This window comes from Choristoneura fumiferana, chromosome 14 (assembly GCF_025370935.1).
Source record: "Choristoneura fumiferana chromosome 14, NRCan_CFum_1, whole genome shotgun sequence".
NCBI lineage: Eukaryota > Metazoa > Arthropoda > Insecta > Lepidoptera > Tortricidae > Choristoneura > Choristoneura fumiferana.
Genome location: NC_133485.1, coordinates 17,799,379 through 17,819,307, shown reverse-complemented (window position 1 = coordinate 17,819,307; position 19,929 = coordinate 17,799,379). Strand labels below are relative to the sequence as shown.

The 19,929-nt window shown below is 39.0% G+C and overlaps 1 protein-coding gene across 1 annotated transcript in view; it reads right to left on the bottom strand.

The window, feature by feature from the left end:
- The window catches only part of LOC141435340 (E3 ubiquitin-protein ligase Nedd-4-like), a gene marked incomplete in the record, with an annotated part of 86,555 nt that overhangs the window by 3,802 nt on the left and 62,824 nt on the right, over positions 1-19,929 (bottom strand). The window contains 11 exon segments of the mRNA XM_074098047.1: positions 1,692-1,819; positions 2,635-2,804; positions 3,719-3,947; positions 4,946-5,079; positions 6,315-6,421; positions 8,214-8,423; positions 9,916-10,057; positions 11,622-11,746; positions 14,649-14,786; positions 15,586-15,684; positions 16,274-16,352. Of these exon segments, the coding sequence (XP_073954148.1) occupies positions 1,717-1,819; positions 2,635-2,804; positions 3,719-3,947; positions 4,946-5,079; positions 6,315-6,421; positions 8,214-8,423; positions 9,916-10,057; positions 11,622-11,746; positions 14,649-14,786; positions 15,586-15,684; positions 16,274-16,352 (1,536 nt within the window).

Sequence of the window (19,929 nt, the reverse complement as noted above, 5' to 3'; positions counted from 1 at the left end):
GTCCGGTTAGTACGACGTAATATCACGTCCCTTGGCCGTCGTTATAACCGGATTCTACTGTATATCTTTTTATACCAATAAGTGACTAATCGCACGCGAAAAGATCAAGTAATTATTAAACATGACATTTTAAGTATTCTAATACATTGCGTGTTGGAAGCGACTTATTGCGTGATGTATAAGACTGCAATGTATGAAGTGACGGACCTCTCAATCCCATTCTAATCGCGTTCTAATATAAGCCCAGCTTTAGGTCCCGGATGTCGACTAGTGCCGACTATATACAAATAAAAATTGCGAACTATGTAAACAAACCGATTTAAAGTGAAGTGACAATTTTTAATTATTTTATGAAGCTTGAGATAGACCGAAAATATATGGTATAATTAATAGATGGCTTTGTGAAGAAATCTAGGCTAATAGGTTTGTCTATTTATATGTAAGCTTATAAAATCTGAGATGGGATTTGTACATTCGAGGTTAATGATATATTTACATTTTAGTAGTACATTGTCACTGTCAACCTTCTGAGCATTATACACACAAGTTCAAAAATAACGTGAGAGCGACAAGGTAGTAAAGTAAACATATTCTTACCCTCATGTCCTGGCTTACCGTGACATGCTAAATCCAATTGCACCATTACGCCCCCGACCCACTTGGCAATTTAACATCCTATTTACCACTACCACTACACCCTACTACAACCTAATTACCACTTGCTCGTTTGCCTTCCAGTCGTATAAAAAAAAAATTACGAGCGGGTTATTCGGGCACGCCGATGCGATGAGGGTTTGACAAATAAAATAACGCTAGATGGCAGCATTGAAGAAGTTCCGTTTGACGTTAGGATCGTTCTGATTTTCAACCTACAAAGTCTCATAAAAAATGTGACGCCTACGTTATAAAAAAGCATGTAATTGAGAGTTATTAATAAACATTGCAAAGATTTTAAGATGAAACTTGGAATGAAACGTGCGATATTATTTGTAGTGTCCATTGAAATAATTACGTAGAGAACCAACTTTTGTAGGTCAAAAAGAACAACCCGTTACAATTTTGCTTGAAATTGTCTCTGTTATCAACCAATCAATGATTCAATCCAATTCTTGAAAGTACAGCCTTATCGATACTACCGATGATTCCGCCAATTTTGCAGGTGGTAGGACCTTGTGCAAAGTCCGCCCGGATTGCTACCGCCATCTTGCTCGCTAATTCTGCCGTGAAGCAGCAGTGCTTGCACTGTTGTTTCGGCGTGGAGAGTAAGAAACGTGAGGTACACTGGCACGTGAGGTAACCCATCTTAGGCCTCTAGGTTGGCAACAGGTCTGCAATACCCCTGGTGTTGCAGATGTTTGTGGGTGGTGGTGATCTCTTACCATCAAGAGACCCCCTTGCTCGATTGCCGAGAAAAATGTCGAGATTATAAAAGGCATTATCTGTTAGCCATTAATCGATAGAAAAACCACATTAATATTAAACGGACACAACACTAACGCCATGTGTCGATATTTCTGTCAAAAAACTCTTGCGTCAGACATGATTCAGTAGGCCAAGTTATTATTTTTTTTAATCTTAGGTTTGTTTACATAGTCCTTAGTGGGCACTAGTGCGGCGGGGTGTTTATTAAATAGCATGGACGCCATGTTGGAACAGGTTGGTGAGCATCCTGTTGACCCGGTGGAACGCACCGTGCAGCGGCTGGGAGCGCGGGGCTCAGTCGACGCCGGCGAAGCCCTGCGAGCCTTCGATGGCCTTGACGAGCTTCTCGCGCAGCTGCTGGTAGCTCTCGTACGGGGGTAGGTCTATGCGGTTGAAACTGTTGACAAAATTAGTTTTTCACTTCTCATGCTCGTAAAGTTGGTTTATGCTGGCTCTAGGCGACATAAAATGACTTTTTATGCACTAGTGCATAAAATAAAATCTTCGTCTAAGACCGAGGTAATCAGGTGTCAACAGCCACAAACAAAGAAGTTTATATATATTTTTCATAATTTTTAATTTAAGTAAATAAAATAAAAAATCAATCAAAATAAATCAATAAAACTAAAAATTATAATTATATAGTAATTTAATAATCCTGAAACATTTACAGTTTCGGAATAAAATGCATTTGGCCGAATGAAACATCTGTGAAACGAATTATTAAAAAAAAATGTTTTTCACTTCTCATGCTCGTAAGGTTCGTATTTATGCTGGGTCTAGCCGAAATATTTTTTTTTTATGCTCTTGTGTATAAAGTATAATCTTAGTCTAAGACCAAGGCAATCAGGTATAAACAGCCACAAATAACGAAGTATCTACATATTACAAAAATAATAATTGTGAAACTAAAAATCAATCAAAATATATCAACAAAACTAAAAATTATAATAGTAATACGTAAACAATAAACAATTGTTTCCACTGATACTATTTCATATCCTCGCAATCGAAGTGAAAAGCAGAGTGTAAAACTCGAGCATTAAACCCATTTTCCCCTCGACGTGTCTATCCACCCTCGCCGTACCGGCTCGAGTGGCTATATGAAAGTCTTGGGTAAAACGGCTAGTTTTATGCTCTCGTTGTACAATCTACTATTGGTCAGACATGAATGAACCGACCGCCGGCCACTTGGTACGCTGCCGCACTCACCAGGTATGAGCGCGCGGGTAGTTCTCAGGCGCGCCCCACTTCTCAATAGTGAAGAGCTGCGGCCCGTTTGACCCGTATAGCTCCTTGAACCCGTTCATGGGCACGCGGGAAGTGCCCGTCACGAACTGCAGCAGCCGCGAACGCATCTCGTTCGAGAACGATAGCACCACCTGACGACAATCATGAGAATAAACTTTTGCTGCTCCGTTGCAACAATTAGTTAGTCGATCAGAAATTGACCTAGTCAGTGAGTTGATCAGTTAGTAAGTCAGTAACTTAGTGAGCAAGATAGTGAGTCAGTAACTTAGTGAGCCCAAAAGTTAATGAGGCAGTAACTTAGCGAGTCAGAAATTTAGTCAGTAACTTAGCTTGTCCGAAAGTTAGTGAGTCAGTAAGTTAGTGAATCAGTAACTTAGTGAGCCAGAAAGTTAGTGAGTCAGTAACTTAGTGAATCAGTAACTTAGTGAGCCTGAAAGTTAGTGAGTCAGTAACTTAGTGAGTCAGAAATTTAGTCAGTAACTTAGCTTGTCCGAAAGTTAGTGAGTCAGTAAGTTAGTGAATCAGTAACTTAGTGAGCCTGAAAGTTAGTGAGTCAGTAACTTAGTTTGTCCGAAAGTTAGTGAGTCAGTAAGTTAATGAATCAGTAACTTGGTGAGCCAGAAAGTTAGTGAGTCAGTAACTTAGTGAGTCAGAAATTTAGTCAGTAACTTAGCTTGTCCAAAAGTTAGTGAGTCAGTAAGTTAGTGAATCAGTAACTTAGTGAGTCAGAAATTTAGTCAGTAACTTAGTTTGTCCGAAAGTTAGTGAGTCAGTAAGTTAGTGAATCAGTAACTAAGTGAGCCAGAAAGTTAATGAGTCAGTAACTTAGTGAGTCAGAAATTTAGTCAGTAACTTAGCTTGTCCGAAAGTTAGTGAGTCAGTAAGTTAGTGAATCAGTAACTTAGTGAGTAAGTCAATTAGCGAGCCGATCAGCGAGTTAGTCACCATCAATCTAGCCACTACGTCAACGACTGTCATCCCAAGTACATGTAAAAGAGTCCCGTTGGGCCTATTAGCAGTATTAATGTATGATCGTATGTGTTACCCTCCAGAACCACTGCACCACCAGATGGTTGGCGTGGTAGTCTCCCTTGTAGAGCGTGTTGGCGCGCCAGTCCTTGACGTCGATGTGCTGTATGCCGCACAGCAGCAGCTCCAGCTCGTTCTCGTCGAAGATCTTGAGCAGCGGCAGCGGCACCAGCCCGCCCAGACCCTCCAGGAACGCGAACATCTGTTCCTGCACGCGGCTTACGAACCGCCACTCTATCACCAGCCTGGAATATTATTATTTTTAGTTTTTATTGAAAAAGGTAAAATGATTAGGTATACGTAGCCACTTTGTTTTAATGTCGTCATTTATATTTTTAAGCGTCAAAATATTCAACTACTCGTATAAAGCCAATTAAAACTTAATCTATACCTATTCATTGTTTGACTGTTTATTGTTAATTTTAGACGACCGGATGGCCAAGTGGTTAGAGAACCTGACTAGGAAGCTCTAGGTCCGGGGTTCGATTCCCAGCCGGGGCAGATACTTGTATGAATAATACGAATGTTTGTTCTCGCGTCTTGGGTGTTTAATATGCATTTATCTATATAAGTATGTTTATCCGTTGCCTAGTATCAGTAGTACAAGCTTTGCTTAGTTTGGGACTAGGTCAATTGACAAGATTTCATATTTCTAAGACTGTAATTTGATTCGTTCTCTGTATTCTGTTTGGAAAGAGAAAAACGCTGATATTTTTAAATTTTCACTACAACTATTAATTAATTTATTACATTTTTTATAAGATGTGCTTATTCTAAAAGGGCATAACTCCAAAACTACCACACAATAGATCCATTACTTTTGTCTAGTCTCTTAAAAAAAAAGATCACGTAAATCTGACGTAGACGTTGCATAGAGACGTTGATGAAATGATGACAGCTCCTTTTTCTAGTGAAAAAGGCAAAGGAAACATATCTATTATGTGGTAGTATTGGCAAATTCAGACATATTTTTTCAATTTTTTGTATTTTTTTAAATATGGAGAAATCAATTATAATAAATATTTTCCCATGTTCAGGAGGCAAATCTCTTTCGACTCCTGTAGTTAATTTACAGGTGTTAAAAAAATGAAATCTTGTCAATTGGTGTCAAGTGTCCCATGATATTTGTTTATTTATTTTAAAAAGATCTTCGGTAAAAATAGAAACTACTCGGATCGTTCCTAACGTATTCTTATTTAATTACCCTTAATTATTAATATTAATGTGCAGCGTAGATACTTACTTAATGTACTCATCCTTGTTATCTTGGTCTACGGGTATATTGGCGCCCCCTGGCTTCAGGTCGCGTTGTATTGTCTTTCCGAATTGTTCTTCGTCCACCGAGAACGTCAGGTATAGATCTGAAGGATCGTGTTCCTAAAATAAAAGAAAGAATGGTCAAGTAAGAGCCGGGCTGCTATACTCGTGGGTTTCGTGTAAGCGTACCGAAAAATTAACTTTTCTCGTATGGGCACCGCCCTCATACATTCTACAAGCTTTTATTTAACTTGCAATGTTTGTTTGTATGTCGGTTAACGTCAAATCTTGCGAATCAAATGTCAACCACATCTAGTATTCGGATTGGCTTGAAATAAGGTACGGACAAGTATCTTATGAAAATCTGTCTGTGTCAAAGTACCACAAAAAAGAGAAAAAGACAAATCATCTTGGAGCGAATATAATACGAATTAAATATTAAGCCGCATTCATGAAAGCAGAATAAATGCAGTTGAGATGAGAGCGTTAAGAAGTATGATAGGAGTTAAACTGAGTGACAGGATAAGAAATAGTGAGATAAGGAAACGTTGTGGTCTGAAAGAAGATGTAGTGACAAAAATTGAGAAAGGTATGCTGAGATGGTTTGGCCGTGTCGAGAGAATGAATGAAGAACGATTGACGAAAAAAGTGTATGAGGCGAGTGTGAATGAAAGTGTTGGAAGGGGTAGACCTAGGCGGACGTTTCGAGACCAAATCAGGGACGTCTTGAAAAAAGGCCAGGTCAAGAGTACCCTAAACCGAAGAGCATGTATGAAGGGAATAATGAAAGTGGACGAAGCGAAACAAGTATGTAAGGATCGTAGCAAGTGGAAAGAAGTGGTCTCTGCCTACCCCTACGGGAAAGAGGCGTGATTATATGTATGTATGTATTTACATTTGTGTCGTGTTGTGTTCTCTTTCTCTCTCTCTTTTTCTCTTTTATAGCTTGTGATGCGACACAACGCAAGCCGTCACAACACACTGCATCAGATGAATGTGAACACAACCATATAAAATGTATGAAACCGATACCGTTCTGATGCGTCACGACACAACACGACAATTACATGAAATACGGCTTTAAGATGACACGGTCCTTCGATTTTTCTGTTTATTATAGTTTCGGAGTTGCCCATACTGATCCTTCTCAAGAATCACCCAGCATAGTAAGCGTCGATAACCCAGCCCACCTATTGTGCCAACCTATGATGTATGAAAGGGATAAGAAATAGGTTTTAAGCAAGTAAGAAAGGGATGATAATAAAAGGATTGTGGCGGAATCAGAGTTTCAATCGTTACAATTTTATTCTGTCAGCGTGCAGCGCGCGTGTGCGCGTGTGTGCGTGTGCGCGTACCTTGATCCACATGAGCGAGTTGTAGTACTCCAGGTCGACGGACTCCATGTCCTGAAGCTCGATAGTCTTGCCCACCATCATCTTGTAGAATGGCCGAATGAAGAACGCTAAACACAAAAACAAACATTATTATTACAAATTCACGGACTAAATGAATAATATTTTATTTCAACCAGGAAACTAATCAATAGGAAATACATATTACTGCAATGTACTGCCGCCAGAATGCAGCACTAGCACAAATCGTAAAAAGTTTTTTTTTAATGTCCCACCCAAGAATGCCATTACATATTATTTCAATTATTTTTTGGAAATATATCTCTAATCGTTACTATCGATGTAAATATAATATTATTTTGTTACTAATAAATTTATAGGTCCGTCATGGTCCGTCATGGCGACAAACTATAAAGAGAACTGACGTTGTTACTGGCGGTGAACTGGCGGTTTGTTTACGGTTTGTGCTCGTGTCGCCCCCTGCGCAGAGCTTTGCGTAATATTTCCTATTCTGCGGTCTCGGTAACTTTTAATCAGTGTCGGTTTCTGTGGTGGCGACCGAGTCGGCTGCCCGAGGCGCCCAGTACTACAGGGCACTGCGCGCGCCAGTTCAATATATAACTTAATTTGAATCCTATTTTTACTGCAAAAGGCGTACCTACCGCGCTTCGAAAAACGAAACTAAACACACGCGTATAAAACGCTAGTCTGAAAGGACATGTTTTCGCTCTCGCTTATACCAGCTTAGGTATATAAAAATAATAATAATAATAATAATAAACATAAACCTAAGAATGAAAGAAAAATAAAGAACATAATAAAATCATTTATTGCCACCTAAAATAAGACAGGTTACAAAATAAAAAAAACACATCAGCAGGTGGCAATGGGCTCAAGCTCAGCATAAGCTGCGAGCATAGGAAACTTGCAGCGCTGATTTTCAGCCAGCGCCCGTCCCAGAGCGTAACAAGTTTACTCTAGAGCCGGGTAAGGCTGCATTGTTGTTAGCATATTTACAACAACAACAACAAGCAACAACAGCTAGCAACAACTTTTTAAGAACAAAAAAGAAAATGAGCATGAAATAAAATTAAAAAGAACAGGTGGCAAGGCATCACTGCGAGTCTTTTGTCACAGGCCAAGTGTTTGGAGCTCTGAAAATGAACACTGGTTGATATGCGCTTCGCCCGAAGCAAACAAAACCACAACTGTACGCGCGTACACGCAACGCGCATATAAAACGCTAATCTGAAACCGCCTTAAAGCCGGTCGGTCCTGTCTGAAGTTCGAATTCAAATCGTTTAATTTGCGAGTACGCCGCAAAGGAGTCCTTTACATGTTTTTTTAACTACCAGAGCTTTCGGAAAGACCATCATCATTGCCAAGAATGCGCCGCAAAGAAACATGGCAGAAAGTATTTTTTTTTTTAAATACAGTATATTATAGAAAAATAATACATAGATGCAAAAAAAGCCGTGGTGGCCTAGTGGTTTGACCTATCGCCTCTCAAGCAGAGGTTAGTGGGCCCGCACCTCGTGAGTTTTCCGAAATGCATGTGCGAAATTACATTTGAAATTTACCACGAGCCTCGCGGTGAAGGAAAACATCGTGAGGAAACCTGCACACACCTGTGAAGTAATTCAATTGCATGTGTGAAGTTCCCAATCCGCACTGGGCTCTCATTCTGAGAGGAGGCTTGTGTTCAGCAGTGGGGCGTAAATAGGCTGGGATGGAATACATAGAGGCAGGCCGGAGAGGAGATGGCGGGACAACTTAGACACATATCAAGTGGAGTGGCAGGAGCATGCTCTCGATAGGCACTAGAACGGCGGAAAAATGGGGAGCCCTTTGCCCAACAGTGGGTCACTTTAACGGGCTCAGAAAAAAAAATACAACACTCACCGTCTAACAGTTTCCCGTGGTACACGGCCATGCCGGCGACGCGTCCGATGAACTTGAAGTAGTGGAGATGTTCCTCGTTGCAGACGCCGCTGTTCGGGTTTATCTGCAGCGTGTAGTTGTCCATCGCCGAATACTCGAACAGGCCGTAGTAAGGGTTGAACATCTCTTTGGACAGGAGGAAGAACCACTCGCGGGCTAGGCCGCCGTAATCTAAAAACCGTAAACAAAGTTTTTAAATTATATATTAAAACAGGCGTTGCTTTGCCCACCTGCGACCTTATTATGTGTGCTGAGGATGAACTCAGGTTGAGTTCGAAACGTGTCCGCAGTGTGGTGGTGGTGATAACTGGGTTTGTGTTATTTGTGCGTGTTCTCTTAGGATGAACTCTGGTTGAGTTCGAAACGCGTCAGGTGATAGTTCGGTTTATATGATTTTTGTGTGTTCTTACAATGTGGAGACCTCTATATGAACACTATACTTCGTTTTTTTTAGCATTAGAAATAAGGTAAACAATCTTGACGAGTCATTTTATTGAAAAACGTTTAATAAAACCAGTAACTATTACTTATAGATGCCAAAAGAATGTAAATGATCATGTTCCCTTGTTAATTGTTACATATTTGCTGCGACTTAAATGTATATTGATCGAAGCAAGTACAGGTACTCATGTTTGCGGCCTTTGCTGTCGAAACACTTGGTCCGTGGGGTCCCGAAGCAAAAAAACTATTTTTTTTTTTTAAAGAAGCTTGCCCGTTCCACTGGCGACCATAGGGCTGGCTCTTTCCTCGGTCAACGTACTGGCATTGCCATATAACGAGGAAACGCAGCCAGCCTTATGGGCACCCTGCCCAATAGCAACGACTTGGGTGATATTTGTAAATATAGATTTTTAGGATTAGAGTAAGTTAGTTTTAGTTGTTTTTTTATTTATTTCTGTTAATTATTGTATATATTATTTGTTTGTTTATTTTATTTTTCTCAATTTTTGTGATCACATATTTTGTAGAATTTGATGAAATTCTCGATTATTTTTAGCTGTGGCTTGTTTTTCAAAAGTGATTTTCAATAAAAGGACACGTCAAGATCGCTTACCTTCTTTCTGATGCAAAAAACTAGTTTAGGTATATTTTATACCTTAGGCTGCTATTTACTCTTAAACTACTAATAATTCTCAAGCAAACTTAGCCGTTATCGTTTTCCTTGAAAGTTTGATATACTTACTACCATCCTGATTTTTAAAAAAAATTCCACCCACCGGTTTAGATTTTAGAGGGGGGCAAGGACGCTCGATTTTAATGAAAATTTGCACTTTAAAGTTGAATATTTCGCAAACAAATCACTGAATCGAAAAAGTTATAGCAACCCCCTAATGGTTTTAAAAGACCTATCCAACGATACCCCACACTATAAGGTTGGATGAGAAAAAAAAACACTCCCACTTTACGTCTATGGGAGGTACCCTAAAAAATTTTTTTTATAATGTTTCATTGTACCATTTTGTCGGTATAGTTTACATATATATCCGTGCAAAATTACAGCTTTCTAGCATTGATAGTCCCTGAGCAAAGCCGCGGACGGACGGACAGACAGACAGACAGACATGGCGAAACTATAAGGGTTCCGTTTTTGCCATTTTGGCTCCGGAACCCTAAAAAGTGAAGTATAATCAGAATCGTAAAAGGTGATCCGTTCTGTACTCACCGAGGCCTACTTCCGACTCGAACTCGACCCACAGCTTCGTCTTGAGTAAGTCCAGGCGGCTAACGGAGCTAATGATGCGGTAAGAGTCCTCCAGAATGGAGTTGCGGCGCACTTTGATCTCGAACTTGTTCGGGACGTTGCTCTGTCAAATTGACACGTGCATATTAATTTGTCATTATGGTTAACTAATGCGCTGTAAAATTCAAATATACCTTCGCAAAAAAAATACACAAAGTCAAAATATCTTTATTCAATTCAGGCTATAACAAGCACTTATGAATGTCAAAAAAAATCTACCACCGGTTCGGAAAAGCCCCTGTTGAGAAGAATCCGGCAAGAAACTCAACGAGGTATTTCTTTTTAAACAGATTTACAATATTATTAAATGATATCTATACATAACAAGTATTTAACACAACTTTATTTTTAACACAGTAGGTTCGCTATTTGAAGGGATCGCCAATGCGGATCGGAATTATTTCCAAATATCCCTGTTCATGATATAATCATTAACACAAAAAGACATACAAAAAAATAGCACAGATCTGCACCAAACTTGAGCCTATCTTTTTCCTTTACATTTTTAATCTGTAAAATTGCTATTATAGGAGACAAACGAGACTAGAACGCAGGTTTTTTTTTTATTTAGCACACGAGGGATTAACCAGAGATCGTAATTTTCACGGTAATCGTGGTTTTCATTGACGTTAAATTAAAACACCCATGGCAAATTTTATGAATCTAAGCCCAGCGGTTGTTGTTTCGAAATTTTATCCCTATCCCGTGGGAACATTGGGATAAAAAGTAGCCTATGTGTTATTCTAGACGTTCAGCTACCCACATACCAAATTTCATGACTCTAAGCCCAGCGGTTGTTATTTAGAGATTTTATCCCTATCCCATGGGAATATCGGGATAAAAAGTATTCTATGTTTTAATCCAGGTTATAAACTAACTTTTTGCCAAATTTCATCCAAATCCGTCCAGCCGTTTCAGCGTAAAGGAGTAACAAACATACTTACTCACTCACTCACTCACAAACTTTCACATTTATAATAAGTAGGCTAAGCAAGATACGAGCGAACGAAATTAGCATTCCATATCTTTCTAGAAAAGTGAAAATTAGTATGGACTTTCAATGGTCGTCGTGGCATGCGACGTCATATTCCATGTCGGATTTCTCTCTTTAATTGACATTTTGAAACGTCTTCGTATGTTCTTAAAATATTTAGAAAGAAGAAGAAAGAAAGAAAATACATTTATTCACAACACAAGACAACAAAATTATTAGGTACAAAAAAAACAACACAAAGGTATGTGTCATTGCGGTTGTGAATCGGACACTGGCTCAGCATAATGCTGAAGCGTTAAAAACACCCCAGCGCTGATTTTCAGCCAGCACCGTCGGCAACCCTCGGGCCGTTATAAAGACATACTACACACCATCAACTACATAAATAAATAGATATTTTGTAAACTATAAAACTAATTTATTGTGTGACTTTAAAAACATAAAAATAAATGTATTAGGTACGTAGATATATATAATTAATTTTACAACTATTATTTAACTATCTTCCACAGCTCGGTTTGTCAAACAACAAAAGATATATAAACAAAAACTTTTTCTTTTTAAAATATAAACAATTATTTAGTTATTTCTATGTGGTTATATCGATAGATTAGTTTATGGGTTAGTGTCTCACCGGTTTGCGTAGCTGGCTCTTGAGGTACTCATATTTGCGTTTGTAGTCGCGCGAGTAAGGCACGGCCGGACCCGCGATCTGCGGGTTGGACAGCCGAGGGTCCTCCCACTGCGTCGTGCGCGTATCTACAAACAAACGCCACAGTTTACACCATGTCGTCATCATAACTGCCTATTGGGAGGGTGCGATGTACTAGGTGGGGGTGATGAAATCTATCGCAGCGCACATGGTGGCCAAAAGTAGAAATAGTTCTGGCTCTATCATCTGTCATACTCATATGAATCTGTCATTAACAAAGCAATTTGTATAGACTTTAACTACCTAATTTTAGTAATAGATGTTTGTATTATTAGTAGGGGAGCCCAAGAGGGGATTTCGGGATTTACTAAAGCGCGACAGATTAATATACAGGGGGATACCTTGTACCCGGTTAAGTCCTTCCACCAACTATGAGCCCCATATACATGGCCGCTCGTCAAGGATAAAGGATCAGATTAGTAAAAAAAAAATCATCATCTGAAATTCCCGAGCGCGTCAGATTAAGGTAGGATGAGTTAGTTACATACTAAAACGTGTATATTCTACTAATCTGACAATTTGAGAGTGACGTAAAGAAGGGGTAGGGCTAGAAAGTTGTAAAAAAAAAACGTCATCTCGACATTCTCGAGCGTGGCTAAATTTTTTTTTATTTTGAAGGGAATAATTCAAGAATTACGAAAAATATATAATCTGACGGTTTCCACAAGTCGAAATAACAAACATCCATCGATAAAGTTTATTGCGTGCAGCTACGTGATGCCTATATTCCCCTACTATACTATACTCAGTCAATTGTGGACCGATTTTCAAATTTCTTTTTTTATTCGAAAGGGTACTCTTCTGAGGTGGTCCCATAGTCACCAGGTCAAGATCTGATCATGGGATCCTAGGGAAATCGAGGGCAAACCTCAAATTTTAAAGACACACCTATGGCGATTTTGGCATTTTTAGCATTAAAATAAGCATTTACATTAGAAAGTATCATTTGGTTACCTAGACCTGATGAAGAAGACCGTGATGACCAATGGAACTCATCACAGCTAAGTAATGCTCGCTCGTCTATAAACGATCATGATGAATATACCTAGATAAGTGACTAAGAAGGAGCTTTAAGTTAATGATTCTTTCGAACTGATCTGATGCTGAAGCCGGAAGGTAGGCAACGGAACTCTGTTATAAAACAACATACCTAAGCCGTGTTTGGGCTTAATGGAATCGTTGTGAGATGTTCTTTGGCTACGAATCACGATGATTCTACCGATGACGATGATAATTGAGAAAAAATACTCAAAAAAAAATATTTTTTTATAATTATTTTCTTATAAATACAGTATTCTACTTAAAAAAACATACAATTTTTTATTTGCATGCTATTTCCTGAGTTTTTCAATAAATTAAGTTCAATGATTAAAAAAAAAAATTAAAAAAAAAATCAATTGTCAGATTAGGCGAATCCCTCCAGTTAATCGTCAGATTATGAGACAGCACGTCTAGGGCATGAAGATGAACCATATATATCTTAATCTGACGCGCTCGAGTATTTCAAAATGGCGAATTTTTTATGCACATTCTAATAATGGCCACGAATTTGCGTCACATCCAAATCGTCAGATTATTATATAAGAGCCTTTTTTTGGGATCTCTTAACATCCCCTTAGAAAATCTGACGCGCTCGATTATTTTATTTTTTTTTCATTTTCAACCCTTACGTACGACCACCCCCATCATGGAAGCAATCAGATTAACATACGTACATTTTTAAAAATACGTAGGACATGGATGATATCAATATCTGACGCGCTCGAGTATGTCCATGCAACAGTTTTTTTTTACATTTTTAAAAATCTATAACAACTCCTCCCACCGATGAAAAGTTATACATTATATAACATTTTTTTCTTTTTATAATCTAAGCTTCGCAACCCAATAGGTCTCTATGACGCTCGAGTAAATCCTGATTTAGCATCGTGGGCTCCTCTACTATATGATGCGAGCTTGAATTATATAATTTTACTATTATTAAAAGAAAGCAATAAGATAGCTTTATCTTTTCGTTTTACAGTAAAAGTACAACTAAACATGAAGTAAACAAACCCTGACATAACGAAAATAAAACACACTTTTTGAATAAATTTTACTTACTTCATTTAATTTTAATGACCAAAATTGAATTCACAACCTTTTGTCCACCCAAATCACGGTATCACAGTAATTTTGTATTATAAATCAATACGTTATAGGTTTGATTTTTGTCACAATGTCGCGATGAAATTTCAAAACGTCAGAGCATCAGAGCCAAAAAAGTTGCGGACGCTAGGTGGCGCTGATGTCGTGCACCGAGCCAATATACGGTCCACTGCTGGGCACAGGAGGCTCTCAGAATTGGAAACTTGTCACACACCATCGAATCTCTGCGCAAGCGTGTTCAGGTTTTACCGTAAAGCTCATATTTTTCAAATGTAATTTCGCACATGCATGAATTACGAAAAACTCAGAAGTGCAAGCCCAGACTTCAACACACGAATCTGCTTGAGAGGCCACTGGTCAAACCACTAGGCTGACACAACGTAAAATTGTTTAGGTATGTCCGAAGATAGTCACAATCATCAATTAGGTACAGTAGGGGTAGGTAGGGTAGTATTGTAGGGTAGTAGGGTGGAGCTGTGGTCGGATAGTAGGGTAAGGTAGTAAGATAGGGTTGTGGGGGGAGTAGTAGAGAAGGGTAAGATGTTATCAGGGTGGGGTAGGGTAGGGAAGGTAGAGGCAGCCGTTAGTTATGAACACGCTGTAGCTGCATGAAGCGCTGTATGATTGGATGAGCTCACTTCAAAATGTTCCAACTATAGGATAGGTTAGCAGGGTAGAGTAGCAGGATAGGGTAGTCTGTTAGGTAGTAGGGTAGGGCAGTAGTATAGGTTAGTAGGGTAGGGTAGGTAAAGGGTGTGTATTAGGGCAGTGTTTAGTTATAAACGCGCTGTAGGTACTCACTGTGGTCTATGAAGAAGATCCGTCCGTCGGTGTGTACCCTCTCCTCCCAGCCCTCCGGCAAGGCCCCTAGCGAGTCCGCGTCCGCGCCTGCGCTTGCCGCCGCCACCGCCGCGGCGCTGGGCAAGCTCGATGCACAACCTGTACACAATAATGAGCTTACTGCCGCTCGCAGAGACGTCAATGAGGGCTAATTGACAGGCGAAATACCGCTAGATGGCGTTGGTATCGTGAGGTCTGTTTGGCGTTACAAGTATCTCAAAGTTTGTCAATTGTGTTTTGTTTCTTTTCTTTTATAACTCACGTCTTAAACCAAGTTTAGCTCGACATGTTTCGGGCTATTTCGTAGCCCTTCCTCTCAGGAGCACGAGACTCGGCGGCTGCCGCAACACGCACACTACGCGCCACCGCTCACAAGCAAGTGATTAAATAAATAAATAAATAAATAAATAAATATCACGGGACAATTCACACCAATTGACCTAGTCCCAAAGTAAGCTTAGCAAAGCTTGTGTTATGGGTACTAAGCAACGGATAAATATAATTATATAGATATAGATACATACTTAAATACATAGTAAACACCCAAGACCCGAGAACAAACATTCGTATTTTTCATACAAATATCTGCCCCGACACGGGAATCGAACCCGGGACCTCAAGCTTCGTAGTCAGGTTCTCTAACCACTAGGCCATCTGGTCGTCAATTAAATATTTATTTATTTATTTGGTGATTATAAATTAAATATTTGTGTTATAATTAACCCGCTCTCCTCTTTCACAGAAAATAATGCATACGCCACACAGGCCCAATTATCACAAACACCACAAAATTCCAACCCGTTTCGAACCCTCTGCAATAAGTTCATCATCAAAACACCCGGCAACATTGACAACGGATGTATGCTCAGGTTCGGAAGGTAAAGCCTGAATCAACTACCTGTTCTCGGATCGATCCAGGTGGTGGTCTTCTGGTTGTGGTCGATGAAGAATATTCTCCCGTTCGGCGCGCGCTGCATGCTCCATCCCGCCGGCAAACCTGACAGACACACACATATATTTCCAGCTATACGCAGCGTTTCCACCAATAATGTGCGAGGATGTTTTTCGAGGAATTTGTGCTTTATGAACCAATAGTAACGCTTCATTTAAGTACCCATCTTCGCTCCGCTCAGCTGTTTCCACACACACACACGCACAGAACATCACGTCTCTGCACCTCACACATACACACACAACTCATCTCACCTCATCTCTGGATGTGCTGTGCGATGTGTAAATTTTTGTTTTTTATTCAACTGGATGGCAAACGAGCAAGTGGGTCCTGACGGTAAGAGATCACCACCGCCCATAAACATCTGCAGCACCAGGGGTATTGCACGACTTACGCAATTTAATTTAACGGCATAAAAAATTAATCACATGAAAAATCCAGATTAAATAAATAAATATCACGGGTCCCACTGAAAAACAGCGTTGCGGCTTGCCGTAACATTATGCTGAGTGGGGCCCACTTTATACAATTCGACGTTATTTTTATTCTTTCCATCTAATGTATTTTTATGTGTATCGAATGTGTAAATAAATGTTTCTCTCTCTCTCTCACTGGACTATCCGGTCATACTAACCTTCACTGTTGAGCAGATTCTGGCTCGGCGCACTGCTGGCGCTACTGCTGCGCGTGCTCCCCGTTGATTGGTTATCCGTCTCGTCCTGCCGACCGACCAAACGTCAAACAAAGCTCTTGTACATTGCGCGGCCGGGGCGCGCGACACAGCGGCTAGCTGGCAGAGCACGCAATGAACGAAGTGAACACTAGCCGCGGGTCATTCGAGCGTTTATTCCGTTTCATTTTCGTGGCCACATTTTTGTTGACATGGTAGATTCTGTCACAGTTTCCATGTTATCTAGTATGTACGGGGCATCTAAAAAATAGTCGGGACGTAAAAAAAAGTGACCACGAAAAAGAGGCGGTTGAAACGTTCAAACAATGACCACATCATCGCTCGTAGGCCTTAGGGTTTATTTTTACCAGGACACCCGACAAAATGTTCCACCGAATGAGACTTTTCACAAAACTTCAAGTAGGTATACATTTTGTTAGTGCTCTAGTGAAAACATGCCCTAAATCCTACGATATTCTAATCGTACAAATCACCATTTCTTTATACTTAGCAATATTGTTTTATGAGCACATTTATTTGATATTGACTAGGTACCGTAAACTGCTTCAACTTTGCCCTCTGGCTCCAACATTGCCTGATCGATTTAGAGTCGATAACTTAGCACTCTTATAGGTTTTAAACTTTTATCTACACGGGAATTATTATTACGGGGGGGTCAAAGTTTAAAAACCTAGAAGGGTGCTAGTCATCGACTCTAAATCGAATCAGGCAATGTTGGGGCCAGAGGGCAAAGTTGAAGCAGTTTACGGTACTGCTTATTTCGAGTTGAGAACGCCCTAGGTTACGATGTTTACTTTGCCTATTAAAAAAACCTAGTACCTTTAATTCTATCATCTACGTAGTACAAAACAGTAACCCAGCGTTCTCAAACTTTTTGGTGTCGGAACCTTTTTAGAAAAAAGATATTTGTCAGTGCTCTAAAGTAATGAAAACTAGACATTAGCCGACAAACCGGACTGCCCCTACATTAGGCACTGATGTAACCGGCATGTTAGTGGGATAGGAAAGGTAGATTCCAGTGATCCATCGACTGTAATCTATATAATTTTAATTCATTTTAATTTTCATTTTCTGTAATTTTTACTATTGTTGTTATTATAATTGTATTATTTTTAATTTTAGAACTCTGGCATCCTATTTTTTGATAAAATGTAATTCAAATCGCAATTAATTAAACTACAAACATTATCATTATACGACTGTAACTAACATGAAGTGTATGGGACTAGAGCCTGAAATAAACGTTAAATTATTATTATTAACATTTTCGTTTGGTGGAAGATTGTATATTGTATTTCGATCCAATTTATGAAAAGTGTAAACAAAGACGCCATTTATCCGACCACAGACATTCAATGATGTGAAAACCTAGAACCCATTGCAAAATAATTTAATCTGTTCAGTAAATCGATTAATTTATTAATTGAATAGATCAAAGTATTTTTGTCTATTTTATTATTTGCTATACTTGATTTCATTCCAAAGACTGTTTATTCAATTATAAAAGCAGTAACTATTTTTTTAATTTTAAGGAAAGTAAATTAAAAACGGCTATTTGATTTTTAAAATGTCAAATTTTCCACCATCTCTACGCTAGTCACAGTACAGTACAGTGTTTCAATCAAGAATTAAAATCACATTTTGAAATTAAAAATAAATATTGAAATCAAGTGAATTTTGGTGAAAAAAGTGATTAGACATCTAGTTAAAAGACACGAATTATAGATAAATGTGTTATTGATTGATTCTTTAAGTTGTTTGGGTACTTTATGATGCCTAAGTAAATTAATTCCTCTCTGTAATCATACCTACTAGTAAAGGAGCGGTGTTCTCTTAATACAAGTAACATGTTTACTTAAAAAGAGGCACCAGCACGGATACTGTTTTTATGTATTTTTTGTTACTGAATAAAAATATTTTTATTTTATTTATTTTTTATTTTATTATTGATTCGATCCAGTGGGTGTTTATACAAGAATTTTGATGAAATCGGTTTGTTTACACTTTTAATAAATTGGATAGGCATAACGTATACTCTGCGATCTCACGATACCCCTTAAGACTGCCTGCCCACTGGAAAGGAGCGAGGCAGCAGAGCGGTGAGCGAGAGAAAAATCCACCAATAAGAGTGCATATAATCTCCGCTTCTCTCCAGTAGACAGGGAGTCGATAACTAGCTTAAAAATGCGCACATAACCGGAAAGCGGAGCCAGAACGCGGAACAAGGAAAAAGAGCGGGGAAGCGGGGCGGAGGAACGAGAGCGAGAGCTCCGCGAATGGACAAACAGTCCGCAACTCCGCACTGCATTACTTTCTCGCTCCGATCCGCTGCCTCGCTTCGCTCCAGTGGCCAGGAAGCCCCTGCAGACGTTTAGCGGAGCCCCTAGGATTCGCAGAGCACATTTTGAGAATGGTTGCTGTAACCATTAATTATTTTACCTAAGACTTGCCTTTTTGTGTCTTTTGCGTTCTTTACGAAGTCAAACGCGTTTATTTTCTACATGGCAAGTATCTTGGAAGCTTTCAATACTTATGTTCCGGGACAATACAAAGTATGTAGCATCGCATGTACAGTTCACAGAAAAAGTTGTTGGTCGACGAGATTAGATAGGCGCATGCAGGTAGGTCATTGTTCACCAAACAGTACCATATCATGACCGTAATGGTAGCCACAGTAGCTATTTATTGTACAAGATCAGGCTTGCAGAATTGTATTGTATAAATCTTTATTGAACATAAAACACATACAAATAACACTTTACTTTGAGAGATTAGAATGGCACAAAATTAGACTTGCACAAGATAAGAATTGCACGACATTCGACTTACACAAAGTTAAACTTGAACAAGATTAGACTAGCTCAAGATTAAACTTGCAAAAGATTAGACTTGATTAAGATTAAACTTGCATAAATATACTATAACATGTGACATAAACGATGTGTCATAAACTCTTTTACTAAAACTTAATTCACATTAATTCAAAGTAATTCATTCATATTATGTGTTACAACAACGATCGTCCTATTATGAAGATACAGTTTGGTGAGCAGAAAACTGGACTATCAACAAAAGAATAAGAGCTTCTTCAGCTATCTTGGTAATTTTTAACTATTCAAATACTTTTACGGCAGACTGTACATTTAAAGCTTAACGGCCAAGCGATGAATTAAACAATAAACACAATAATTTTAGTTTAGTTCACTTATCTCGCTTACTAATATACACATATAAAGGCGATAGCAAACAAACAACACGTCAATAAATACACGTCTCATAAAAACATACATCCAAATATAAACAAGCGTAAAAATATACAAATATCTAAGGCCATGCCTCATACAAAGCCGTACAACTAAAAGCAGAGATGCAAAGCGAAGCGAGTGAATAGAAGGCGGTTGGTAGTGTAGCTCTTTCTTACCTACCTTACATTTAAACTGCTTACAAAATCTGTATATTAAACATCTACCGTCTTCTCGTAACATAACACGTTACATCCTTTTATCTACATGCTTAACATAACTTCCCTATTATATGTTCAGAAACGACTATCAAATGGCCTTTATTAAGAAACCTGGTATCTGCGGGTGCATCTTAAT